Raw genomic sequence first — 27514 nt, forward strand, 5'->3', positions numbered from 1 at the left:
GAGAGGGGGCACGGCAGAACCCTGTCCACCGTAGCCAGGCTGCCCTGTCCCCCCTCCTGCTGGAGAACCCCGCAGTGGATGCTTTCTCATAGCTCTTTTTCTGTTTTCTCAAGTCTGCTTTGATTTCTTTCTGTTTCCAAATATAATTCTGATGCGTGCATTGGTGTCACTTGCTTGGGCCACTCTTAAAACCCCTTTGCTCCCTTCAGTCTGTCTGTCTGCCCTGTGTCCTTTCCAGCGCGGCCCCTGTGCCCTTTCAAGGACTGCCTGGAAGTTGACCACGCTCTGGCCAGTGACCTGTGTATCGCCCACCCCATCTCAGCCGTAGATTACGGGATAGTGGCGCTTCGTGGTGTGTGTCCGTCAGCTGAAAACTTCAGCCTTGTATGGCTGGGGTTCCAAGGAGGATGCCTAGGAGAGGGTGCTACATAGACGGCTGGGTCACCTCTCCTCTCCCCAGGGATAAGTGGGCCTGGGGAAGGGCCCAGGATGAGGCTGGCACACGTGTGGGCGGGGAAGCCAGCCTCTCCGATGGGGAGGAGGACGAGCCCATCAGAGGACAGCTCGAACGTGCACCCTCTGGAGGGACTGGTCAGTCCCCATAAGCAGCTGGAATAGCTCAGCTAGAAAAGCTTGTCCCTGGAAAGAAAGTCTGGTTCTTACACGAGTTTAGAAAGCCTCCCTCCTCGGGTTATTTGGGCTACAGTCAGTGGCACAGCCCCAGTGCTGTGCGCTCGACCCACCAGGATGTCCATGGAGCCGCCTTTGTTGAGACAGGTGCTTCTGTGTTTTGTTCATAACACCCTCCTTCCATCCTTGGCCCAGCCTGAGGCCTGAGGGGAGCTTGTTTTACAGCAGCTTTATTGAAACATAATTCACATGCCATAGAATCCTTGTTCAGATTTGATGGAGAAATCAGAAGCTTTAGAGACAAGCAAAAGTTAAAAGAATTCAGCACCACCAAGCCAGCTTTACAACAAATGCTACAGAAACTTCTCTAAGCAGGAGACACCAGAGAAAGAAAAGACCTACATAAACCCCCCAAAATTAAGAAAATGGTAATAGGATCATACATATCAATAATTACCTTAAATGTAAATGGATTAAATGCACGAACCAAAAGACAGAGACTAGCTGGGCAGATGAAAACCTGGGCATGTGTGCACTTCCCCTTAGCACATCACTCTGCTTAACACCCCAAACTGTATGTAATTATTTTATATTGTTAGGTTAATCATGTTTGCATTCTGGCTTGCAATTGTAATGATCCTTTTATTTTTTGCCTGGGTATTGATTGTGAAAACTGATAAACATCTTCTACTATTGCAAAAAAGATAAAGTGTGCAATTTAATGGTTTTCAGTAGAGTCACTAAAAAGAATCTGCCTGCAATGCAGGAGACCCTTGTTTGATTCCTGGTCGGGAAGATCCGCTGGAGAAGGGGTAGGCTGCCCACGCCAGTATTCGTGGGCTTCCCTGGTGGCTCACCCGGTAAAGAATCTGCTCGCAATGCGGGAGACCTGGGTTCAATTCCTGGGTCAGGAAGATCCGCTGGAGAAGGGGTAGGCTACCCACTCCAGTATTCTGGCCTGGAGAATTCCATGGACTGTGTAGGCCATGGAGTCGCAAAGAGTGGGACACGACTGAGTGACTTTCAGTTCACTTTCACAGTAGAGTCACAGAGCTGTGCAAATATTGCCTCAATTCTGGAACATTCTCGTCGGGCCAGAAATGAGCCTGTAACCCCGCCGGCAGGCGCCGCCTCTGCCCCTACCCTCCCAGCCCCGGGCGGCACTTGTCTGTTTCAGCCTCGGTAGACCGGACCGCCCCGGCCAGTACCCGCAGCGTGTGCTTGGCGCCATGCTTCTGAGGCCGGCCCGTGTGGCGGCAGGGGTCAGCACTCCGTTCCTGGTGATGGCGGAGTGATGTTCCGGGGGGGCGGAGAGCCCACCTTTTGCCGCCGCCCCGCAGTCGCAGTCGCTGGGCCCCGTGGACGGCGCGGCCGGGGAACTCCCAGGGCCGTCCGGGCGTGGGGAGCGCAGGCCCGCGGGGAGTGTGGGCGCGCATCTGAGGACAGTGTTTCTCTTCTCTCCTCTCCCCTCCAGTCAGAATTCCTGCAGGAGTCCAGTCTGGTCCTGGCCAAGCTGCACTACGTGGAAGGGGACTACGACGGCGCACTCGGCCTCTACGCCCGGGCGGGCCTGGAGGACTGGCCGCTGGCGGGCGCGCCCCCCTACCGGCTGCGCATGGCCGCCGAGGCCTACGCCACCCAAGGTGAGGCCGCGCGCGCTCCTGCGGGCCGAGCCCCGGCTCTGCTGCCCGGGCCTCGGAGCCTTCCTGGGCGTCATCCCCGGCCGCTCCTGGCGAGGCAGCTGGGGGGTTGCCCCACTGCAGGCTGTGGGCCTTTCTAGGCCCAGCGACGTGGTGTTTCCCCAGAACTGCAGCTCCTCAGTTGGCTTTGCAGGAGAACTGTATTTCAGTCAAGTTTCCCGATAGTTTATCTTCAACTTAAGCAGGGGCCATTCTTGGTGGCTCAGCTGGTAAAGAATCCTCCTGCAATGCAGGAGACCTGGGTTCCATCCTTGGGTTGGGAAGATCCTCTGGAGAAGGGAAAGGCTGCCCACTCCAGTCTTCTGGCCTGGAGAATTCCATGGACTGAGTGGTTCTTGGGGTCGCAAAGAGTCGGACACGACTGAGCGGCTTTCAATTCACAGCATATAAACAGGGTTTCCCCACTAGCTCAGTAGTAAAGAATCCACCTGCCAAGAGGGAGACCCGGATTCGATCCCTGATTGGGAAGATCCCCTGGAGGAGGGCATGGCAACCCACTCCAGTGTTCTGGCCTGGAGAATCCCATGGACAGAGGAGCCTGGCGGGCTACAGTCCGTGGGGTCGCAGAGAGACAGGATGGAAGTGACAGCATGCACGCACACAGTATATATACGGGCATCCTTACTGGATGGCCAGTTGACACATGGCTGATTTTTATTGGCTGACCGCATTTTTATTTTAAGACCACCTCGGCATCCCAGGTGACCCGCCTGCCAATGCAGGAGACGTAAGAGACACAGGTTTGATCCCTGGGTCAGGAAGATCCCCTGGAGGAGGGCACGGCAACCCACTCCAGTGTGTGTGCCTGGAGAATCCCATGAACAGAGGAGCCTGGGGGGCTACGGTCCATGGGGTCACAAAGAGTCGGACACGACTGAGTGACTCTGCATGCTGGGTTAATTAAGCCTTGGCGTTCACCTGGGGGCCTAGCAGCTCAGGGCATAGAAGAGGGTAGGGCTGCTCTGTTGGCCGCAGAGGACTATAATCGGATCTGAGGGAGCTCAGTCCCGTGGGGAGGAAAAGGACAAGAAGGCAGGACGCGCACGCTATTTGACCTTTCTAAGTTGTCATTTCCTCATCTGTGAAATGGGTATAATCACAACCACTTCATAGCGTTCTGAGGACAAAGTCACATAATATATGTAAAGCATTTACTAAATGATGTATTGAAATGTTAGCCCCAAACAAAACAGCAACAGCAAACGAGAAAAGCCAGGCCTGGGTAACAGCTTTGCAAAGGAAAGATGGCTGTGGGCCAGCGGGTTCAGGAAGGCTTCCTGGAGGAAGAGGCGCACTTAGTGGCGCTCTGAAGGCCTCGGTAAGAAGGAGACCCTCTGAAGCTGCCCCTCCCCTTCCTGCCAACCGTGGCCACACAGAGGCCTGGGTCCCAGGCGGCCGCCCCCTCTGGACCAGCAGTGAGCTGGCCACTCGTGTGCAGCTGCGGTCCGCCTCGGTTGCCCGGTGCAGTGCTGACCCAACCGCAGCGTGCCCGCTTGAGAGCTCTGTGGCCGGGCGGCATATGCACCCCGTTCCCCGGGAATCTTGCTCCAGGAAGTTTAGATTCCTCTAGTTAATCTCTGCGTTCTCGTGGGCCATCACTCCAACAGAGTGCTGGGGCTGACAGGCCTGCGAGGCCGTCTCAGTGGTTCCGAGGGTCTGCGCCACACAGCCGCCCTCCTCTGCCTGCTGCTAGCCCAGCACCTCACATGCCCTGGGCTGTGGGAGGTGTGTGTGTGTGTGTGTGTGTGTGGTGTGGTGTGTGTGTGTGTGTGTGTGTGTGTGTGTCTGTGTGTGTGTGTGTGTGTGTCTGTGTGTGTGTGTGTGTGTGTGTCTGTGTGTGTGTGTGTGTGTGTGTGTGTGTGTGTGTGTGTGAGTGAGATCTGGGGCCAGGGTCAGGACTCTGCAGCAAGAGCAGGGCGTCACCTGGTGGTTCCTAGTCGCCTGGCTGGCCTGGGGCCTGCAGGCTTGTACCCGGGGGCTGGTTTGCTGGTTTGCCCGCTAGGGCAGCGGGGCTCTGAGGGTGCTTTAGCGCCGAAAGCTCGGGTCCGGAATTGGGCTCTGCCTCAGCCTGGTGGGGCGGACTGTGCTGCCCGCCAAGCAGGCAAGGAGGGCCGCAGGTCGAGACTGGCCCTGGGTGGTGTGTGACAGCGGCGGCCCCAGCACGACTCCGGGGACACGCCGGCCAGCTCACGGGAAGAGGGAGGCGCTGTCCCTCCTTCACCAGAGTGAGCCCGGGCGGGCGTCCCGGGCAGGGGCCCCTCGGGTGGGCGGGCACCGGCTCACGCCCCTCCCTCTGCCGCCTGCAGGCTGCTGCCCGCGTGGACTGAGCTGCACACTTTCACAGGTCACCTGCCCTCTTCCAGGGGCCCCTGAGGTCTGACTCGACCCGGGGTCTCAGCCAGAGCTGGGAATGTCCCCGAACGTCCACATCTGCTGGGGCAGCTGTGGCTGGGACCGGTTTCCCTTGACTGGGTAACGTTAGCCTTGGCTCGTGGGGAGTCTGAAACCCACATTGTGCAGTTACAAGCACCTCCTCTGAGAGGTGAGTTAATCCTCCACACCCCTAATTCACAGACGAAGGAAACGCAATGGGGTTAGGTCACTAGGAATGACGTTGGTGCCTACTGTGTGCCAGGTGCTGTGACTCTTGTTTGGGCGTCTCAGCCAAGCCTCACCACCACCTGTGGGATGGACACGACTCTTTCCATTTCACAGATGAGCACACTGAGGCCCAGGGAGGTTGGATACGCTGCCTGGGGTCCTACAGCCGGGACTCAGCCTCGGCCCCTGCTCCTCTCCTGTGTCGGGAGCGAGGCAGACTGCGGGGTGCTCAGCTCCTGAGTCCATGTTCTCAGCCACCCTGTTCCACTGGCGTGTGGGTGGGAGTCTGCTCGGGCTAGTAAGGTTTCTGCAGGCAGAAAGCGTGCAGGTCCCTGGAGAACCCCTGGTTTGCACCCGCACCCCTCCTCCTGGTGCCCCCCTGGGGTACCCCCTCAGTGCTCACCCTGCCCCAGGCTCCTGCCTACAAGCCCCAGCCTGCAGGCTTACCCTTCCCGTCTTCCCCGAGGCCCCCCAGTGCTCACCCATTCAGAGTCCACCACGTTGACAGTATCGTAGCACCGGAGGTTAGAGTCCCCTGAACACCATGTTGGAACCAGCTGTACTGTTTTCAGGCCCTCCCACCAGTCTGTGAATTCCACTCGAGGAAGAAATGTTTTGCTCGAGTGCCATCCTCAGAACCTAGCACGGTGTCTGGCGCATAGTGCTGTTGAACGTGAAAGTGTTATTTGCTCAGTCATGTCCAGCTCTTTGCAACCCATGGACTCCTGGTAGCAAAGACCACCCACCAGGCTCCTCTGTCCATGGGATTCTCCAGGCAAGAATGGTGGAGTGAATAGTCATTCCCTTCTCCAGAGAATCTTCCCCAACCAGGGATCGAACTCGCATCTCCTGCATTGCAGGCAGATTCTTTACCCACTGAGATGCTCAGTTATTGATTGAAACTGATGGACGTTCCTTTGCTCAGATCTCTACTTGGCAGGATGCCCATCATGTCATGTAGGCGGTTCTGGGCCTCTGCTCCCAGCTGTGACGGTCAGAGGCATCTCCTTTGCCCAGTGCTGACACAGTGAGCACATCTCGCTCGTTCAGACTCGGCCGCTGCCTGTTAAGAGGAGTGACCGAGCCTGCCGCGGGCCCTTCCCCCAAGGTTGTCCAGTTCACTTCATTCCCGTTGTCAGGGAGCCTCCACGTGGACCTCAGCTCCCCTCCAGCCCCCAGCTCCTTCCTCCTGTCCCTTATACCTCAGAAGACAAGCGGAGGATGAGAATAGGAGGCATGCAGGAAGTCTTCCGCTTCCGGTAGAAGTGGGTGAATCAAGTGTAGAGGTCCTTGCTCTGAGTGCAGATTGAGGTACCACGTGAAATCTCCCAAGTGGGGGGCTTGGGAACGGTGAACGCGTGGCCACCGTCTGTTTTGGGACTTAGATCTGCGGGACATCGGCTACTTTCTGCAGCTAGGATGGCGGGGGCGGTAAGTGGCCTGTCTCCCGAGATGGCCTCTGCCCACAGCCGAGGCTCGTGCCCTGCTGCAGGAGGGAGCGCAGGTTGCCCTGGCCCCAGTGAGCGCGGGCCGCGCCAGCCCTGCGGGGGAGCGCCGGCTCGAGGCTGGCGGGCGGATGCCCCACCGTGCTCCTCTAGGGCGCGGCTTCGTCACTGACGGCCCCAGGGGGCGGCGGCCCTGCACGGGGAAAGGCGAGAGCTCTGGGTGAGAAGGAGTGAGCCCGTCAGTCGCCGGTGAGGAGCTCCCACAGAGCCACGGCCAGCAGGCGCTGGGGAGGAGGGAGAGACCGGGGACACGCGAGCCCCTCGTTGGGTGTGCCCCCCAGAGCTCCGTCTCTGACCGAGGCAGGACCTGCAGGAGGGCGCAGACAGAGGAGCCTGTGCCGAGTGAACAGAGAGGGCACGCGGGACCCGAGGCTGGGCACTGGCGCCCCCGCGGCGGGAGACCGGGAGCCTGGAGGCAGCCACCCGGGGTCAACCTCTTTTCAGATTGCGGAGGACTGACGCCCAGATACAAACGGGGCCTTCGCAGCCGTCTCTCATACACACGTCTTGCTTTCCAGTGGAGGAGACGGTGCCAGAGAGGGCAAGGGGCTCCCTCGGCCAGCGACTCGCAGGCAGGGCCAAGAAGGGGAGCTAGCTCTCGCTAGGAGGCTCGTCGGGCTGTGTGAGGGCTGTGGCCCGGTGGTGGTGGCGTTGAGTCGCTCAGTCGCGTCCGACTCTGACTCTTCGTGACCCCGTGGACTGTCCATGGGATTCTCCAGCCGGAACACTGGAGTGGGTTGCCGTTTCCTTCTCCAGGGGACCTTCCCGACCCAGGGATCGAACCTGGGTCTCCTGCATGGGCAGGCGGATTCTTGACCGCCGAGCCACCAGTGCCCAGCTGGGGAAGGCGGCGGTCACCGTGCTGGGAGCTACGTGGGGCCCCCTCTGCTCTCTTCGCGCCTCCTTTGTTCGTGGCTTGGAATTGCCCCTCTGACAGAGTTTGGGGTTTTGGAGGCAGACTTCTAGGTTTGACCTCTAGCTTTCTCACTTGCTAGCTTTAGGGTCTTGTGCAAATTTCACCTCACTGGGGCCCCTTTTTTCATCTATAAAATGGAGGTGATAATGGTTTCTGCATTACAAGGTGGCTGTAGGAAATGAGTGAACACCTGTGAAGCAGTTAGCACGTGCCTGGCAGATCAACAGAGATTAGCTGGTTTTGTTCTTATGTATCCACTTAGTTTAAACCCAAATGGACAGATCTCTTCGGCAGCCTCCGGGAACATCCAGCTGTGGGAAGCGGGGAGAGGCGCTGCAGGGTGCCTGCTTTGTGTGGCTGAGGGTCTGGCTCCGGATGTGGGAGAGCAAGCGAGAGGCCTGGAGCAGTGCTCAGGGAGGAGAGTCTGCTGATGGCGTCTGAGGGCGCGGGTGCCAGGGGCCTGGGACGCCGGGACCAGACGCCTCACGGGACTGCTTGCTGGGGGGCTAAGTCAGAGTTCACGCTCCACAGCACCAGTCTCGCCCAGGGCTGACCCGGAAGGTTAGAGGTCTTTAGAGCTGTACCCACGTTCATGGTTTTATCACAAAGGGCCATTCACTTGGGGATGGATCGATCGTTGGATTCAACCAGCCTTCCTTTAAGAGCCAAGAACAATTCAGTGCGTTCCCAGAGAGCTGTCTTCAGAAGGGACGTGCTGAACACACTGGCTGATAAGACACAGCAGAGGAGGAGAAACTGTCTCCTCTGGGCCCCAGGGAGGAGGGCGTGTCCCTCCCCACCAGACCTCCCCTCCTGCGCGGAGGCCTCGCCTTCTGGAGTCTGCAGACCTTGTGGGCCTCTCGCTCTGCAGAAGTGCAGGTGACGAGCACAGCTTTGTGGAGGTGGTGACAGAATTATAGCCCCCCCCCCCCCCGAAAAGATCCTGATGCTGCGAAAGACTGAACGCGAAAGGAGAAGCAGGTGGCAGAGGATGAGATGGTTGGATGGCAATACCGACTCAGTGGACAGGAATCTGAGCAAACTCCGGGAGATGATGAAGGACAGGGGAGCCTGGCGTTCCCTAGTCCATGGGGTCGCAAAGAGTCAGACACAACTTAGTGACTGAACAGCAACACCCCCTTGGGAATGTTACCCCTTCCTCACGTGAGACTGGCCCACTGTGCCTGAGCATCCCGTCCTGGGGTGCAGCGTCAAGATGGAAAAAGATGCTTGCCTGTCAGGGGCAGCGCCCAGGGCCATGAACACAAACCTTTAAACATGGAAAGTCACTTAGTCATGTCTGACTCCTTGCAACCCCACGGACTGTAGCCCACCAGGCTCCTCTGTCCATGGGATTCTCCAGGCAGGAATACTGGAGTGGATTGCATGCCCTCTCCAGGGGATCTTCCCCACCCAGGGACTGAATCCGGGTCTCCTGCGCTGCAGGCGGATTCCTTACTGCCTGAGCCCTCAGGGAAGAGCAGTGGGACAGCTGATGGGACAGGCGGTGCGGAGGGGCTGGCCTGGAGGCCGGGGGTCTGTGTCACCCCCTCTGTCTGCCCAGCCGGCCGCTCAGCAGACTCGGTGAGCGAGCGTGCTTTGCTCACAGAGTGCCGACCCGAGTCGGCAACTATAACATCCCAGAAGTCAGAGCCCGGTGGCAGACACGTGCAGAGGGTAAACCTGGGCTTCAGACTCCTGTGAAGTTCTGCCGGGAGCCACAGGGCAGGGCCTCCCAGCTGCAGGGTAGAAGACCCACCTCAGTCTGACTGTGGCGGCAGCGGGCCTCAGGGCTGGAAGCCAGGGCTGCCCTCCCTCCACCGCCCAGCGTGTCCCCCCCCCCCCCCCCCCCGCAGTTTCCCTTCCCAGGCGCCAGACTCTGCTCCCCTTGGGCAAAGTCTCGGAAGTCTCAGCCAGGTCCTCACTGGGTCCCGCTGGCCCCGCCTGGGTCACGCTTGCACCCTCGACGCTGTTTCAGTGGCCAGTGGCATGCCCTGGAGCCGGCTCAGGACCCTCAGGAAGGCCGTGATGAAGAGGGTGGGCCCTGCAGGGCACTGGTAGGGGGCTGTCCCCAGGCGGCTCAGCAGCGGCCCCTCTGAGGATGAGCCTCTTTCTCATCAAAGAGCCGGACACCTTATGGCGTTGTCTCTTGGAGGCGATCCCTACAGGGGAAGAGGGGAAGCGACAGCTGGGGGGGGAGCCAGGTGTCACGGGCTCCCCTGGGGGCTCAGACGGTAGATAATCCGTGTGCAATGTGGGAGACCTGGGTTCCATCCCTGGGTTGGGAAGACCCAGGCATGGCATGGCAATCCCCTCTGGTATTCTTGCCTGGAGAGTCCCACGGACAGAGGAGCCTGGTGGGCCACAGTCCACGGCGTCGCACAGAGTCAGATGCGATTCAGTGACTTAATACTTTGCAGGCGACTGCTCTGTGACAGTCACTGTGGCTGGAGGTGGCCTTGGGACCAGACCACACCGGCAGCCTGCAGGGATGGTGGAGGGCTCAGAGGGAAGAAGGACTGGACTGTGCTGGGTTCCGGGTTAGAGCCAGAGCCGGGCGGTGGGAACTGCATGGAGCCCGTTATTCCCGTATCTCGGGACCTTTCTCACAGCTGCAGCCATCTCAGACTCCTGCGGCCCTGAGAGGTGGGGTTTCTGTTGGATTAGCACTTACTGAGCCCTCCCAGAGCCTGCGGTGTTCTCACCTGAGACTCCCATGTCAGAGGAGCCTGGTGGGCTACAGTCCATGGGGTCATGAAGAGTGGGACGCGACTGACTCACACCTTCACTCTCCCAGGAGCCAGGCACGCCGTCTGCAGGCCTCCCGCTTGAGGGCGCTGCATCTTGAGAACAGTCCTGTGCTGAAGGGGGTGCCCTTCTCTGCAGAGAAGGCTGGGAGCTCGCATTTCAAAGTGACTGCTGAGTCGCTTCAGTCGCATCCGACTCTGTGCGACCCCATGGACGGCAGCCCCCCAGGCTCCCCCGTCCCTGGGATTCCCCGGGCGAGAACGCTGGAGCGGTGAGGTGGGATTCGAATCCAGGCCCAGGGACTCTGGAGCCCAGCCTGTTTCTGCTGGATGAGGGAGGCCACTGAGGGGACTCTGGTGTCAGACACCTGCTCACCCTTGATGCTGCTCTGCAGCTCCTCAGCAATTTCATCAGAGCCTCGCTTTTCTCACCTGCACAATGGAAGCAGCGGCACCTGACACGGACCCTGAGAAGGGTGAGTGAGACACGACGAGGAAGAGCTCTGCCGCGTGCAGGCCTGAGCCAGCAGAAGGCCTGCCCCCAGGGGTCCCGCAATGGGCTCTGCCCCCCGCTCGGCCCGGCCTGTCACGGGGCGGCGCTCCCCGCTTGGGGCTGGCCTTCTGCCTCTCCCCCGGCTTTCGCTTTGTTACTCCTCCTGGCGCCGACAAGGCACGTGCGCATCGTATGAACGCAAGAAATACAGACCAGTCAGAAGAGCCTTGAAATAACCATCGCCCTGTCCCCCAAGAGCCGCCTTTGCTGACGTTTTGTGTGTCCTTCCAGATCGTCTCCACACACACCCCGTGTGGCCTTTTGCCTTTTATAGAATGAGGTCCTATCATGTGCTGCTTTGGGACCTGCTGCCACTCTGGGACAGCAGGTGCATTTCTGCAGCGTCTCAGCAGCGGTACCGCATTTCATTCTATGGATGAGCTATAATATATTTAACTGAAAAGGTCTCTATTTTTGGCCATGTGGGCTGTTTTCAGCTTTTCCTGGCCGCATGTGAGGCTGTGACCAACGCCCTCTCAGCCTGGTTGCTGCGCTCATTCTTAACGGTTTCCCTGGGAGAGGTTTCTAGAAGTGGGGTTTCTGGGTCAGGAGAGGAGTTATTTCCAGACTGTCCTGCAGAACAGCCGTACCCGTGTGCTTTCTACCTGCACTGTGTGGGACTAGCTACCTTTCATTCCGACCTTTGATCTGAAAATGAACATTTATTCTTCAGTTGTATGTCAGGTATAGGCTATTGGGAAAATTTAGAAAACTATAAAGCAGAAAATAAAACCAGTCATCTTACTGCTGCTTGAGTTAGTTAATAATGATGTATTTTTAAAAGATATATAGACAGATATTTATATCTATCTTTAAATAAGTCTGATTTATGTGCCGTGCTGTGCTAAGTCACTCAGTCGTGTCTGACTCTGCGACCCCATGGACTGTATCCTGCCAGGCCCCTCTGTCCATGGGCTTCTCCAGGCAAGGATACTGGAGTGGGGTGCCCCCTTCCAGGAAATCTTCCCGACCCAGGGATTGAAGCCACCTCTCTTAGGTCTCCTGCGTTGAGAGGCAGGTTCTTTACCGCTAATGCAACCTAGGAAGCCCATGAAATATATACTTATATTCTGTGCACAGTTAGGATTGTGCTATATATACTATTTCCTGCTTTTTCCACTGTATGTATATATGTGTGTGCATGACAGTTATTTTCCCGTGTCATTAAGTATTTTTGAAACCAGGTTTTAAAGGTTGCACGGTGGATGTGTGCCTTTGCATATTTTTGAGCCAGCTGCCTGTGGAGCATCTGTGTTGCTTCAGATTTCCATATCACGGATATGCTCTACAGCTTTCTAGAAAAATAACTTTATTGAGATATAATTTACATCCCATAAAGTACAACCTTTTATAGTGTGCACTTCAGTGGTTCAGAGTTGTGTAACAATCACCACGGTCAATTTGAGAGCATTTCCACCAGCCCAGAAGAAACCAGTGTCAGTAACAGTCACTTCCATCATCTGATTAGTCACCGCCCCCCCCCAGGCCTGTGGCTGTGCTTCCTCGCTCAGCCCTGTCCCACTCTCTGTGGCCCCATGGACTGTAGCCCACCAGGCTTCTCTGCCCACGGGATTCTCCAGGCGAGAAAACTGCATTGGGTTGCCATGCCCTTCTCCATGGGATCTTCCTGACCCAGAATCGAACCAGGGTCTCCAGCTCTGCAGGCAGATTCTTTACCAGCTGAGCCGCCAGGGAAGCCCCCAGCCCCACCCCGCCCCGCAGGCATAGTCAGTCACTAAGCTGCTTTTTCTCTATAGATTTGCCTATTCTAGACGCTTTAGATAAACAGAATGGTGTGACGTTTTGTGTCTGGCTTCCTTCACTTGGCGTGTGCCCAGGGTTCTCACGTGTCACATACAGCATGTCTCGTTGCTTTTTGTGGCTGAATAAGACTCCGTTGTATAAATAGGCCACATTCATATCTGTTAATCCACGCAGAGCTGATGGACGTGAGGCTGCTCCTACTTTCTAGCTGTCATCAGTAACGCTGCTGTGGACATTTCTGCACCAAATTTGGGGTAGATACATGTGTTCATTGCTCTTAGGTGTTACTTAGGAGTGAAATTACTGGATCATGTGATAACTCTGTGTTTAACTTTTTTGAGGAACTCAAACTATTTTCCAAAGAGAGCTGTATTACTCTGAAAGGTGCTAGTTTCTCCACGTCCTGGTCAGCACTTTATCTGCTCTTTTGATTACAGTTGTGCTGGTGTGTAGGGGAGTGGTATCTCATTGTGGTTTTCGTTTCCCTAACAACTAATGATGTTGAATGGTTTTCTTGTTCTTATTGGTCATTTGTATATCTTTTTTGGAAAAGTCTCTTTTTAGGTCCTGTGTCCGTCTTAAAAGCGGGCAATCTGTTTTATTACTGAGCTATAACAGCTCTTATACAGTCTACACACAAGTCTCTGCACATCAGTACGGTTTTAAGGTGTTTTCTCCCATTCTGTAGGTTATCTGTTTACCTTCTTGACGGTGCCCTTTGAAACGTAAAAGTTAAGTTTTTATTCATTTTAGTTTCTCTGTTTTTTTCTTTTGTGCTTTTGGTGTTGTATCTAAGAAGCTGTTGACTAATCACTGTCACAAATTTTTTTTTTTAATTTAAAAAGAGTTTTATAGTTTTAACTCTTACATCTAGGTCTGTGTGCTTCTTTGAGTTGATTTTTGTATATAGTGTGAGGTGGGACCTGACTTCATTCTTTTCTCTCTGGTTATTCTAGCACCATGTTGAGACTGTTTTTTTCCCATTGAATTGTTTTGATGTCTTTGTTGAATTAATTGCATATAAATGTCAAGGTTTATTTCTGGATTCCCATCCCATCGCATTGCTCTGTATGTCTGCATTTATGCCAGTACTACCCTGTCTTTATTACGTAGCTCTGTAGTAAGTTTTAAGATTGGGAAGTATGAGTCCTCCAACTTTGTTATTCTTCCCAAGATTGTTGTGGCTTTTCTGGGTCCCTTATATTTCCATATAAATTTTAGACTCAAATAGTCAATTACTGTGGGGAAAAAAGCTTGCTGGGAATTTGATAAAGATCATGTTGAATTTGATAAGGATTATGTTGAGTCTGTAGATCGATTTGAGGAATATTGCCATCTTAACAATAGTAGGTCTTCCAATCCATGAACATGGAATGTCGTCTCTAATTTCTTTCAAAAATGTTTTTTAGTTTTGGGCGTACAAGCCTTATTCCTTTTTTAATATTTATTCCCAAGTCTCGTTCTTTTGGATGCTATCATAAGTGGCATTGTTTCCTCTGTTTTAAGTTTCAGAATGGCCATTGCTAGTGTGCAGAACACACAGCCGGCTCTTGTGTATCGGTCTTTTAGTCTATAACCTGCTGTACTCATTTATTAGCTCATAATTCTTATGGCTTCTTTAGGCTTTTCCATAAATATGTCATCTGTAAATAGGGTATTTTTACTGCTTGCTTTCCACTCTGAATGCCTTTTATTTATTTCTTTTTGCCAAACTGCATTAGCTGGAACCTCTAGTACAGTGTTGAATACAAGTAACCAGAGCAGATTTTTGACATAGGGTGAAAGCTTTCAGTCTTCACAAGTAAGTACCGTGTTAGCTGTGGGTTTTTCATAAATGGTCTTTATCAGGTTGAGGAACTATTTCCAGTTCGTGGAGTGTCTTTATTGTAAAGGGGTGTTGGATTTTGTCAGATGCTTTTTCTACTGAAATGACTGTGTCACCTCTTGTGCCTTATTCTTCTATTGTGCTCTGTGCTCACTCAGTCGTGTCCGACTGATCTACAACCCACCAGACTCCTCTGTCCACGGGACTTTTCAGGCAAGAATACTGGAGTGGGTTGCCATTTTTCTCCTCCAGGGGATCTTCTGGACCCAGAGATCGAACGTGTGTCTCCTGCATTGCAGGCCGATCTTTACTGATGAACCATCAGGGCAGCCATTCTTCTGTCAGGCTGGATTATACTGATTGATTTTTGTATGTTAAAGCCAACCGCGGATCCTAGAATAAGTCCCACTGGGTCATAATATGTAACCCTTTTTATATGTTGCTGGATTTGGTGTACTAACATCTTGTGGAGGATTTTTAATCTGTATTCATGATGGTGCAGTCTTCTTGGGATGTCTGTCTGGTTTGGGTGTGAAGATAATGCTGGTGCCACAGAGTGAGCTGGGGAGTGTTACCTCCTCTCCTACTCTTTGGGAGAGTTTGTGAAGCACTGGTGTTGATTCTACTTGAAACATTTGGTAGAATTCCCCAGCAAGCCGCCTGAGCCCAGGCTTTTCTTCGTAGGATGTTTTTTGATTACTGATTCAATCTCTTGATACTCTATTGCGTAATAGGCTTTAATAGCCTTTCCTTGGTCTTCACTTGCTTCTTCATGGCATCTTTTCACTGGAGCCCTTAGCTTCTGATCACGGCAAACAATCCTGGTCAGAAAAGGATGCTCTTCAGCCAGTTATCATTCTCAGGGTGGATGCCTGTGGAACAGTCTCTGTTTTCTTCTACAATAATATCTTGAGTAACCTGGATGGACTTAGATGTCGTCATACTGAGTGAAGTAAGTCAGACAGAGAAGGAGGGATATTGTATGACATCCCTTATATGGATAATATAGAAGGATATCATACAAATGAACTTATTTACAAAAGAGAAACAGACTCACAGACTTAGAGAACAAACTTGTGGTTTCTGGGGGAGACTGGGGGGTGGGCTAGTTAGGGAGTTGGGGATGGACGTGTGCACACTGCTGTATCTAAGTGGACAACCAACAAGGTCCTGCTGCAGAGCGCAGGGGACTCTGCTCAGTGTCACATGGCAGCCTGGGCAGGAGAGGAGTCTGAGGAGAATGGACATGTGTCTGTATGGCTGAGTCCCTCTGCTTGCCACCTGAGACTACCACAGCACTGTTAATCAGCTAAACTCCGCCATAAAATGTTATAGGAGAAGAATCATAACACCGTGAGTAGCTGCTCACCCATGTTACAAAGTGAACTCAGTACATGTGGCAGCCGTGGGAAGCAGGACTACCTATATTTGCAATTGATTAGCAAAGTCACCCTGGTGGATGGGTCCTAGTTTTTCCTGCTAGGAGGCTGTCAGCCACTGCCAGGTTGTGAGCAGGAGGAATGACTTAATTAAGTTCATGAGCAAGAAAGATTTTTCTGGCACATAGTGGAAAACAGATTAGAAGGAATTAAAGATTATGAGGAAGGAGAATGGTTGGAGAGGTGAGCTGGCTTTGGGTTCTGCATCTCAGGGGGCTTGACTTCTGGAGGCTGTTTCCAGATGCCTGGACTCCGCCAGCAGAAAACACTGGCAGGAAATTAGAAGGCAAGAGGAAGGAGGAGCCGCGTCAGGCAGCACCTTTGACAGCAACCGTCTCTCTTCAGTTGTTTCCACTGCAGCCAGCCAGACTCTTCCTCTGTGGTTCCTCCTGGGTCCCACCCAGCAGCCCAGCTTCTCCACGCCATAACTCCACCTCCTCCCGTGATTCTTTTCCACCCTGGGATGTCTGTGCCTTTCTGTTGAAGAATTTGGGGATGCCATGCCATCCCGTCTGGCTTCTCATCCGTTTCATCACTTAGGCAGACAGTTCCATACATTAAATCTCCTTTATTTGAAAGAACTAGAGTTGACTCCTTTGTCCTAGCTGACAGTGCAAAAACCTGAATTGCAGTAGGCCATGGAGATGGTATGTATGCTGGGTGGTTGAGGAAGGAATCGAGGGGACTGTGAGATTTTTGGCTTAGCTCTCTGGGCAGGTAATGCTGCTCTTCAACCAGGTGAGGATCACAGAGGAGCCACCAGTCTTCCTAGGAGGGTGGGGTGAAGATACGGGGGTGCAGGTGAGCACCGTGCTGCCTCTGTGACCACAAGGGGGTGCTGTGCAGGGACCCATCCTCATTCTGGGGCTGCCGCTCTCAGCAGGAGGGGCTCCAGGCTTCTGGTTTGTTGGTCAGGGTCTGGGGACAGACTGTGTACATCTGGTTACAACCCAGGGGTGGCTGAATCTCCTTCAGGGGGCCACCAAGTGAGGCAGGCAGGCGGTCCAGCATGTAACAGGGGAGCTGAACCTACAGGCAGAGTGCCTGCCAGGGCTTGGCTCACAGAGGGAGAAGGGACGCAGGTGACAGACAGCTTTCCCCTGGGTCTGACCTAAAGCACGTGAGCATTTGTACATCTGTGGCAGATTTAATCCTTAAGCAGGTCGAAGTTAAAACGTGATGAAGGCTGTACGCAGTCTGAGGTTGAATGCGCCACAGAGAAACCCATGTGGCGGGCATCGGGAGTGGACAGCACTCCCCACCTCCCGCCTTATTCCCTTTCCTTCCTGTTGAAGCTCCAGCTCTGCATGACCTCTGCTGACCGGGCCGAGTCTAGGCCGGGCGTGCGTTTTCCCGCTCTGTCCCAGCCACACTCTGCTCCCCTCCCTGCCGGCTGCCCGCCCGCCTGCCTCACCTCTGCCGGGCTCATTCCCACCTCCGCTTGGCTTCCGCCTCAGGCCTGGAGTCTCCCTCGCTGACAACCTCTCCAGCGCCGTCATCCACTCGAGCCCTCTCCTTCCTCTGATTCCACCTCTGTTTCTAGCGAGCGCCATCCAGCTTGGCATTCTGTTTCTGTTTAATTATTGCACATCTGTCACGTGCCTCTCTCAGACTATGACTGCATGACTAATGAACTCACTCAACCAGCAAATATGCGAGTGCCTGCTCTGGGGTGGGCTCTGGGCCGGGCCAGGTCTAGGCTGCTGGCTGCAGATCCCAGCAGGTGAACCAGGGTACGTGCTTGCCACGCAGGAGTGCGTGTGCTGGGATGGTTCTCCACACATTTCCCCTGGCATCCAGGACCACGCCATCTATCTCCTATAGATAAACGCCACCTGTGGTAGCCGCTCAGTCGTGCCTGACTCTTCGTGACCCCGCGGACTGTAGCCCGCCAGGCTCCTCTGTCCATGGGATTCTCCAGGCAAGAATACTGGAGTGGGCTGCCATTTCCTTCTTCCAGGGGATCCTCCCAGGAATCAAACCCAGGTCTCCCTCATTGTGGGCAGACGCTTTACCCTCTGAGCCACCAGGGAAGCCCAGACGCCACCTACGTAACAACAACTTCTTAAGCAGAAGTGCGATGTTTTTAGTGTGTCCTGAAATGCTCTCCATTTTAAAAGAAAATAGATTTTGGTCTGGGCCTGCTATAAGACAAATAATCTCGTCTCTAACTCCTCTTCTGCCCATGCTCACCTTCAGGTGGAATCATCTCAGTTTATAATCTGTCTTTCAGTTTGTTGGGCTCTGAAGACCCCATCTCCCAGAGCTCATGTTTTTTGGAACCCAGGGACTCTTTGGGCCTCCTTAATGCAGTCTTCTCCCCTGCTGCTACTGCTGCTGCTAAGTTGCTTCAGTCGTGTCCGACTCTGTGACCCCACAGACGGCAGCCCATTGGGCTCCACCGTCCCTGGGATTCTCCAGGCAAGAACACTGGGGTGGGTTGCCATTTCCTTCTCCAATGCATGAAAGTGAAAAGTGAAAGTGAAGTCACTCAGTCAAGTCCGACTCTTAGCGACCCCATGGACTGTAGCCCACCAGGCTCCTCCGTCCATGGGAGTTTCCAGGCAAGAGCACTGGAGTGGGGTGCCACTGCCTTCTCCGCTTCTCCCCTGCAGTGCATGCCAGTTGCTGTATTTTTCATTCTTGGGATTTGGGTCCTTATTTCTAGGATCCCCTTGATGCTAGCCAGGTTCTAAAAGATCACGTGGTCCAGGCTTCCATTTAGGATTTTAAAACCCGGACTCCTGACTCCTAGAAGAGCGCTCATGCCGCCACAGCCCATCCCTTGGCTTCCATTATTTCCAGGCCGTGTCTAGTGTTCATTTTCTTCCCCCAAATGTTCCTGATGCTTTGGGAATAAAAAAAGCATCCATATTTGGAAAGCTCAGAGCTCTCTGGGGGCGGGAGCAGAGCACAGACTGTACTGCGGAGAGGAGGGTGTCAGAGCTGGCTCTGCCGGCTCCCCGCCCCATCCCCCTGGGACGAGCGCAGCAGAGGAAGCTGCGCTGGACACTGGCTGGGCCCCCCTGCCGAGTTCCTTGACCCATGAGCCAGAGACCTGTGTCTGCCCTGCAGGGCACGGTGCAACCTTGCAAGACAGGGAGAGGAGCTCGGGTTTGCTCAGCTCCTACTATGAGCCAGGTTCTGGAGTAACAGTAGTCAGGTATTAGTAATTACAGCACGTTTAGGGGCCTCCCAGGCGGCTTCAGTGGTAAAGAATGCAGGGGCTGTGGGTTCGATCCCTGGGTGAGGAAGATCCCTGGAGGAGGAAATGGCAACCCACTCCAGGATTCTTGCCTGGAGAATCCCACGGACAGAGGAGCCTGGTGGGCTACAGTCCGTGAGGTCGCAGAGAGTCAGAGATGACTGAGCCCGCACGCACAGCATTCTTAAAAACCCCCCGACAGCCTCCACGCCCCTGCCCCCAAAGCCCTTACCCCTGACGCGGTGCCGCCCCAGTCAGAGGACTACAAGGCGCACCCTCTGCTTCAGCCCGGTGCTTCCCCCGCTTGCCGTCAGGCGCTTGCCTTGGGGACCGGCCGGTACATCGTTTGTGCAGGCCGCCCGGGAGCAGAGACGCCGCCCCCCAGGCCTGGTCGGACGTTGCAGGGCGTCCTGGAGAACAGCGGGGCCGACGCTCGGGCTTCTGACCGAACAGCAGCTTTCCTGGGTGCCGTGGCCACGTGAGGGCCCCGGCACTCGACGCCAGGCTCGGCAGCGGGCGCCTGAGGCGCCGTCGCGGCGCGAGGCGGGCCCCTCACCCGGCGCCGGCCGGTCCCCCCCGCCGCCGCCAGGGGGCGCGGAGCCGCGTGCGCCGGGTCGCGCGCATGCGCCGGCCCCTCGCGCCGGAGCGCCGGGCCGTCCTCCCGCCGCCGCCAGGGGGCGCGGGGCCGCTCCCGCCGAGGCCCGCGCATGCGCGCAGCCGCCGGGGCGCCGCCGCCGCGCGGGGAGTTCTGGGTCCTGCGCGCGCCCGCCCGCCGCGTCTCCTATCTTGGGGTCGGCGGGCTTCCTGCGGGCTCCGGGGCGGCTCCTGGGGATCGTGCCTCGTGTGGGCGATTCCCCGGGGTCTCGGCCGTCCTTGCCGGTCTCGGGGTCCGTCCTCCGCCGCCCTCTGCGGTCCCGCGTTCACAGGGAGCCCCGCAGGGAGCTCGGGACGTTAAACGGGTGCAGGCACGCCTGGGAAAGAGCGCGGAGTTGCGGGAGTGCGTTCTGGGCGGGGAGGGTTAGCAGGAGGGGCAGACCCCAGCTCTTCACGACTGGAAGCCCCTGGTGATAAGGACAAGCACGGAGGATTGTCTTAGCCTTTCCCCGTAGGTGACCCGCGTCGGCAGGTGGCAGAACCCGATCCCCATCTGCAGGGGTGGGGGGTGCGCTGGTGACTGGGGCCTTCTAGGCGTCCTGCCCCCAGAGCCCGGCCTGTCCCACTGGAGGGAGGCCCTTCCTGCCTGGCAGGAGCGTTCTGCACCTGTGAGGCCGGTCCCCGCGCCTGTGAACTCGCCCTGGAGGCAAGCTCACAGCCAGTGCTGTGTGACCTGGGGCAGATAATACACCCTCTGAGCCCGTGCCGCCTCCCAATGCAGGAGACAGGAGACTCAGGTTGGTTCCCTGGGTTGGGAAGATCCTCTGGAAGAAGGCATGGCAACCAGCTCCAGTATTCTTGCCTGGAGAATCCCATGGACAGAGGAGCCTGGAGGGCTACAGCCCTTGGGGTCGCAAAGAGTCAACGCGACTGAACACACACACACTCTGAGCCTGCAGAGTAAGGAGAGAGAAGATAGGGGTGGAGAGAAGATAGGGGTTCAGTTTTTCCCCTTCAGAAGCTGCTGCTGATTTTTTTTGAAGTCTTGAGATCTCTTCAGGGGCAGTGAAAAAACAGTTCAGTAGAAAACTACCCAAGAGAGGAGGGAAGTGGCGGCAACGTGGGGGCCTGGGGGTCCTTGCGGAATGGTTTGTCCATGTGCAAGCTCCAGAACATGTGGGAGCGCTGGTGTGAGAACGGGGGAGCCGTGAGGCCGTGTCCTGCTGCGGACCTGCCCTGTGAGCTGTCGGGAGCTGTTTATCCCGCTGTGCTCCCTCAGGCCTCCTCCCACCTAGAATTAATGATTCTGCGAGTCCTGGGAGGCTGGATGCCACACATATCAGGTTGCAAGTCAAAGCTTCCTGTTTATATTTAGATGGTGTAAGAAGAGTAAGAGCCCTTTTATTGCTGCTGACCCATATTCCTATTCCATGTTGGTTGTGTTGACTGACTCCTCATTGGTTCTTATCTGGGGAACAAACAGACTTAAAGAGCCCAGAAAAAGTTTGGGGCTTAGTTGAAGGTTCGCTGAGGTACTGGTACTTAATTCTTCTGATACCATGTCTAGCTCAGTCACTGTACTTTTTACCTTGTGGTGGAAATGTCTCTCTTCTCCATCCTAGTGATGGGGCTTCTCAAGGGAGAGGACTGGGTCTGGCTCTATGAAGCCCAGCTGTGGTGCCTTCAGAGAACCTGTGGGATGGAGAAAGGGAAGGCTCAGCAGTTCACTGGCCACTCGGGTTCCTTGCTGTCGTTAGGGCTACACTTTGTGCCGTAGGGATCCCCCGAGGAGGACGAGTCCACTCTTAGGAAGGAAACTGGAACCAAGACCAAAGGTTTACGATGCATCATGTATGAACAGTGGAGGAGGAGATGGCAAGCCACTCCAGTGGTCTTGCCTGGGAAATCCCATGGGCAGAGGAGCCTGGCGGGCGACAGTCCACGGGGCTGCAGAGGGTCGGGCGTGTCTGAGCAGCTGAGCACGTCCACACGTGCGTTAGCAAGACCGAGGGTCGGTTAGCTGTGCTTGATTCCACGTGCTGGGGATGCAGTTGGCGGCTTTGTCTTCTCGTTGCTTTTCTGTATTTACAGACACTCCTCAGAAGGTTGAGGAGGATTGCTGTTCTCCCCAGGAAAGGTTCTTAGTTGATAATAATTACTGTTTACCAATAGTAGCCCAGGCTGGACTAACCTCATCATAGTCAATTAGAGCACATGCTTTCATTTTCATCTGCTTGTTGAGGAAACAGAGGCCCCAAGATATTGAGGAAGTTGCTCAAAGTCAGAGAGCTAGAAAATGGAGAAGCAAGGGTTTGAATTATGTCCAGTTATGTATTTTCATGTGTTTTTCATGTTTGTGTATTTTCACTTATTATTTACCCAGCGTGTGGGTTGCAGGTCATGGTTGGTATTGTTGGCACAAAGATTAGAAATGTTACAAGGAAACATAGGATTGCCCCTTGACCTACCAGTTCTATTGAAGGTGTATATCCAGGAGACATGAAAACATGTGTCCATACAATAGCCAGTGCATGGATATTCATAAGATCCAAAGAGTGTGAAGAACCCAAGTGTCAGTCAGCTGATGAATGGGTAAATAAAATGTGTTATCTCCACACAGTGGAGTATTAGTCAGCCATAAAGACTGAAGCATTTGGAGCTAGATAGAAGCGGAAGTTGTACAGTATCATGAATGTAATAAATGTCGCTAAATTCTTCACTTTAAAATGGCTCATTTCTTGTCATGTGAATTTCCCCTCTGTTTGAAAAAAAGGAATGAAGTACTGATGCGTGCTACAGTGGTGGCCCTGATGATCAAGAACCCATCTGCCTGTGCAGGAGACAGAGGCACGAGCTCAGTCCCTGGGTGGGGAAGATCCCAGGGAGGGGGGCACGGCAGTCCACTCCAGTATTCTTGCCTGGGAAATCCTGTGGACAGAGGAGCCCGGGGGGCTACAGCCTGCGGGGTGCAAAGACCCAGCCCTGAGTGAGCGGCTGAGCGCGCGTGCTGCAGCGTGCTGTGCCGTGCTCAGCCGCTAAATTGTGTCTGGCTCTTTGTGGCCCCGCGGGCTGCACTGTGTGGCAACCGTGCAGGAAACCTCTACTCCTGGAGCCTGTCTTGCCTTGTGCTGAGCTGAACAGCCTGTGGGAACCCAGTTGCTCTACAGGTGAGAATGCACGGCCAGCAACCTGGGGCCAGGGCTTGCTTTGAGAACCTCGAATCTCTTTTCCTGAGTTACTTCTCGACCTTGGAAATTGAGATCCCTTCAAATTGTCCTGCTGCCTCTGAAGTCCTTGCCACAGAGACGTGCCACTGTAGTGAGGTTTCCCCGGAACTCCCCTGTGGGTCAGGTTGCAGCAAGGCCCCGGGGTGTACCTGGCTCCCCCCTGGCTTCAGGTGCGGTTACGATACCCGAGGGAGCGGAGCCTAACGCCGTTGTACACAGGGCCCGTAGTTATATTTTCTAGCCTTTTATTGTGTTGCTTCACTTCACAAATTAATTCCCTGCTCATGTTAATCAATTGGAAAAAAAAAAAAAAAAGCTTGTTTTGGCTGTTAGTCCTGCAGAGTCATCGCCTCAAGATGGTGTTCTAGTAACTCCGCCCTCGTGGCACAGATGGGGCCTGGGAGGCCCAGCGATCCAGGGACTCGCCTCGTTGTCCAGTTGCCGAGTCACGTCCGACTCTTTGTGAGCCCATGGACTGCAGCACGCCAGGCTTCCCTGGCCCTCACCGTCTCCCGGAGTTTGCCCAAGTTCATGTCCATTGCACTGGTGATGCTATCCAGCCATCTCATCCTCTCGCTCTCTTCTCCCTCTCGGTGAGAGGGACTCAGCTCCTTGTAGGAGAGGAGACCCTGCCCTGTGCTTCAGTTTCTATGCCTTTGCAACTTGAAACTCATTTTTAATGTCACCGCTCTTATCGGACACTGAATATGCTGTCAGCAGCTCAATGAGACAGGATGTTATGAACAGAGGTTTGTAGTCAGATAGACCAGGGGCTGGAACTTGGCTTTATCGTTTACTCAGTGTGGGACTCTAGGTTCAACCTTATCTGTAAAGTGTTACTAACGCCTTCCATGCAGGAGTGGCCTGGAGGACTAAGTGGTATGTGTCAAGCCCAGGCAAACTGGTGGATGCTGAGTAAGGCCTTGATAATGAACCTGTGTTATTGTGGGAACTCTGCAGTCTTGCATGCCCAGATCAGGCTCGTAGCTAAGGGATCTCAAATTCAGACAGTCCTGAAAGAATTAACCCCTCAGTGATCAGAGGTGTTTTTTTTTTTTTTTTGCAATGAGATGTGTAGCTGTCCACGTCCTCAGCCAAACTTTCAGGGGTGTACAGCACTTGAGGAGAAAAATTGGAGCTCCTTTTCAGAGGTGATGAAACCTTGTGTGGAAGGAAACAAAGGACAGAGCCCAGTTTGCCATATGATGCTGTTAAAGTGCTGCACTCAGTATGCCAGCAAATTTGGGAAACTGAGCAGTGGTCACTGGCCTGGAAAAGACCAATTTTCATTCAAATCCCAAAGGAGTGCAGTGCTAAAGAATGTTCAGACTACTGCACAATTGCACTCATTTCACATTGCTAGCAAGGTAATGCTCAAAATCATTCAAAGTAGGGTTCAAAAGTACATGAACCAAAAACTTCCAGATACACTAGCTGGATTTAGACGAGGTGGAGGAACCAGAGATCAAATTGCCAACATTAGATCATAGAAAAAGCAAGAGAATTCCTGAAAAATACCTACTTATACTTCACTGATTACTCTAAAGCCTTTGACTGTGGATCACAACAAAATGGAAAATTCTTAAAGAGGTGGGAATCCCAGACCACCTTACCTGCCTCCTGAGAAATCTGTATGCAGGTCAAGAAGCAACAGTTAGAACTAGACATGGAACAACAGACTGGTTCTAAATTGGAAAAGGAGTACATCAAGGCTGTATATTGTCACCCTGCTTATTTAACTGATATGCTGAGTACATCGTGTGAAATGCTAGGCTGCATGAAGCTCAAGCTGGAATCAGTATTGCTGGGAAAAATATCAATAAGCTCAGATACACAGATGACACTACCCTTATGGCATAAAGTGAAAAGGAACCAAAGAACCTCTTGGAGAAGGTAAAAGAGGAGAGTGAAAAAGCTGGCTGAAAGTGGAACATTCAGACAACTAAGATCATGGCATTTGGTTCCATCACTTCATGGCAAATAGATGGGGAAACAATGGAAACAGTGACAGACTTTATTTTCTTGGGCTCCAGAAATCACTTCAGATGGCAACTGCAGGCATGAAATTAAAAGATGCTTTCTCCTTGGAAGAAAAGCTATGACACACCTAGACAGTGTATTAAAAAGCAGAGACATCACTTTGCTGACAAAGGTCTGTATAGTCCAAGCTCTGGGTTTTCTAGTAGTCATGTACAGATGTGAGAGTTGGACCATAGAGAAGGTTGAGTCCTCAAGAAGCGATGATTTTGAACTGTGGTGCTGGAGAAGACTCCTGAGAGTCCCTTGGACAGTCCATCCTAAAGGAAATTGATCCTGAATATTCACTGGAAGGCCTGATGCTGAAGCTGCAATACTTTGGCCACCTGATCCGAAGAGCCGACTCATTGGAAAAGACCCTGGTACTGGGAAGGATGAAGGCAGGAGGAGAAGGGGAGGACAGAGGATGAGATGGCTGGATGGCATCACTGACTCAATGGATGTGAGTCTGAGTGAACTCGGGAGTTGGGGATGGACAGGGGGCCCTGGCGTGCTGTGATTCATGGGGTCGCAAAGAGTCGGACACAAGTGAGAACTGAACAGCAACAAAGACACACCTGAATAGAGCAATTTGGAGGCTGAACACGTGTGTGCTTCGGCGCGTCCAGGGCCGGCTGCCCCTCACTGCCTGGCGCCCCCTCCCGACCGTGAGGCCCACTCTCCCTGACGTTCGCACAACACCTGTGCTTCCCGCAGCCCGTCTGCCTCAGATGCTTTGAACGTCACCTGGGGCAGGATGCACTTGGCCCAGCTCAGGGGCTCCATTGTAACCTCAGTTCTGGCCCCTGTGCAGATCTTAGACAAGCCAGGGAGCTCGTGTTTCTTTCCCCACAAGATTGGGAGGAGGATGGTACCCAATGCACAGGCTAATTCATGTTCAAGAGCTTCAAAGCAGTCAGGTGTGACCTAGATGAATTTATTGTCACCAGTTTAATCAAAATGTGTTACCCTTTATGCAAAGGAACTTTCAGAAGTGAGCCCCTCTGTGGGAGTCCCCGTGGGGAAGGGAGATAAATTTTGGGTCCAGTGGCTACTCAGTATTCTGTTTTTTTCCAAGCCTAAGGACTTATTTATTTATTTTTGTCTTTTAATTAATTAATCACTTGGCCATGCTGAGTCTTCGTTGCTGCTCGCAGGTGTTCCCTAGTTGCGGAGCGCGGGCCCTGGGGTGCGCGGGTTTCAGTAGGTGCAGCTCCCAGGCTCTAGAGTGTAGGCCAATAGTCACAGCGCACGGGCTTCCTTGCCCTGGGGCGTGTAGGATCTCCCTGGACTAGCGATCAAACCCGTGTGCCCCACGTTGGCAGGTGGACTCTTAACTACTGGACCACCAGGGAGCTCCTGCTTAGCATTCTTTAAATCACAGCACATAGTCAGCCACTTTTTCCACCCATGCTTCAAAGCTGGCCCTGATGCTTGGCCGTGGAGCGCTTAACTTCCACTCTGTGGTACCCAGCCTTGCTTTTGGAGATGCAGGTCTCATTGAGCTGCTCATTAAGCTATCGTACCAGCTGGTTTTCAAGTCTGCTTTTCACTTTTTTGACGTGCATTTCTTGAAAAAAGAAAGTAACTAAAAACATTATTGGTGATAGCTTTCCAAATTGACAAGGCATCGTCTGACATGTTAATGAGGGCCAGTTTGGACCACGACCTCAGAACTCTGCTTTATCTGATCCTAGACACTTGAAAAGTTACAGTCTAGTCCTGAGGTCCTGTAAGCAGCTTTTGACAGAAAGCTGCATGTTCTGGAACTGAGCTGTGTAGCCATGAATTCACTGTGGTAGATCAGGACTCTGCTGTTGCTCTGAGATGCATGTGGTGGCGCATGGGAGGAACATTGCAGCATTTGGGAGAAGGAACCGAGCAATATTTGCCATGAGTGGCCTCCCACCTGAGAATGGGCTCCTTGCCAAAGGCCCATGTGTCAGCCAAGGCCTTGGGTGTTCGTGGTGGTGGTGGTGGTATAGTCACTAAGTCATGTCTGGCTCTTGCGACCCCGTGGACCGTAGCCCGCCAGCTCCTCTGCCATGGGATTCTCCAGGCAGGAACACTGGAGTGGGTGGCCAGGTGTTCCTGTCGCTCCCTAATTAGAACAGGAATCCACAGACCAGGACAAGTCTCTCCTCACAGTGGAGGATGAAGTCGTCTGTCTGCTCTGAATAGCCTTACCGACCATACGTGGCTGTGGGACTGCAGCCCTGGGAGGTGGACTTTGCATATTCCAGAATGTTCGGGACAGGTGGGAGTCAAACTGTGCTGACCTAGCTCGGTCTTTTCTTCGGCTCCCTGGGTGTGGCAGGTCCCCGAGGGCCTGGGCCGTCTTCACGAACCCCAGTGGTCAGTGTCCGCCTGCAGCGCTGCGGAGTGCGGACGACTAGACCCGTTTCTTCTCCTGGTCCCCTGACATGGTGTAGGCCTCCCTCGTGGCTCAGACGGCAAAGCGTCTGCCTGCAATGCGGGAGTCCCAGGTTCGATCCCTGGGTCGGGAAGATCCCCTGGAGAAGGAAATGGCACCCCACTCCAGTATTCTTGCCTCCATACCCATGGACGGAGGAGCCTGGTGGGCTACAGTCGCAAAGAGTTGGACACGACTGAGCGACTTCACTCATTCACTTTGACATAGGATGGAGTTTGTTTCCTTTACAGTAAATCCCTGATATCGACTTGCACGTTATTTGGTTGCTCCTCATGGAAGCAGAAGGCAGATTATGAAACAGTTTATCTCTCAGTGTTGTTTTCTGGAGGTTTTAATTTGGCACAAACAACTACTTAAA

General features: G+C 54.0%; 1 protein-coding gene across 2 annotated transcripts in view; it reads left to right on the forward strand.

Annotated features, from left to right (window-relative positions):
* Positions 1-27514, forward strand: part of TTC7B (tetratricopeptide repeat domain 7B) — a 270549-nt gene that overhangs the window by 31033 nt on the left and 212002 nt on the right. For both annotated transcript variants that reach the window (XM_068964694.1, XM_068964695.1), the window contains exon 3: positions 2105-2273. In XM_068964694.1, coding sequence (XP_068820795.1) covers positions 2105-2273 — 169 coding nt within the window. The remainder of the gene's footprint in view (positions 1-2104; positions 2274-27514) is intronic.

Source organism: Capricornis sumatraensis, chromosome 2 (assembly GCF_032405125.1).
Source record: "Capricornis sumatraensis isolate serow.1 chromosome 2, serow.2, whole genome shotgun sequence".
NCBI lineage: Eukaryota > Metazoa > Chordata > Mammalia > Artiodactyla > Bovidae > Capricornis > Capricornis sumatraensis.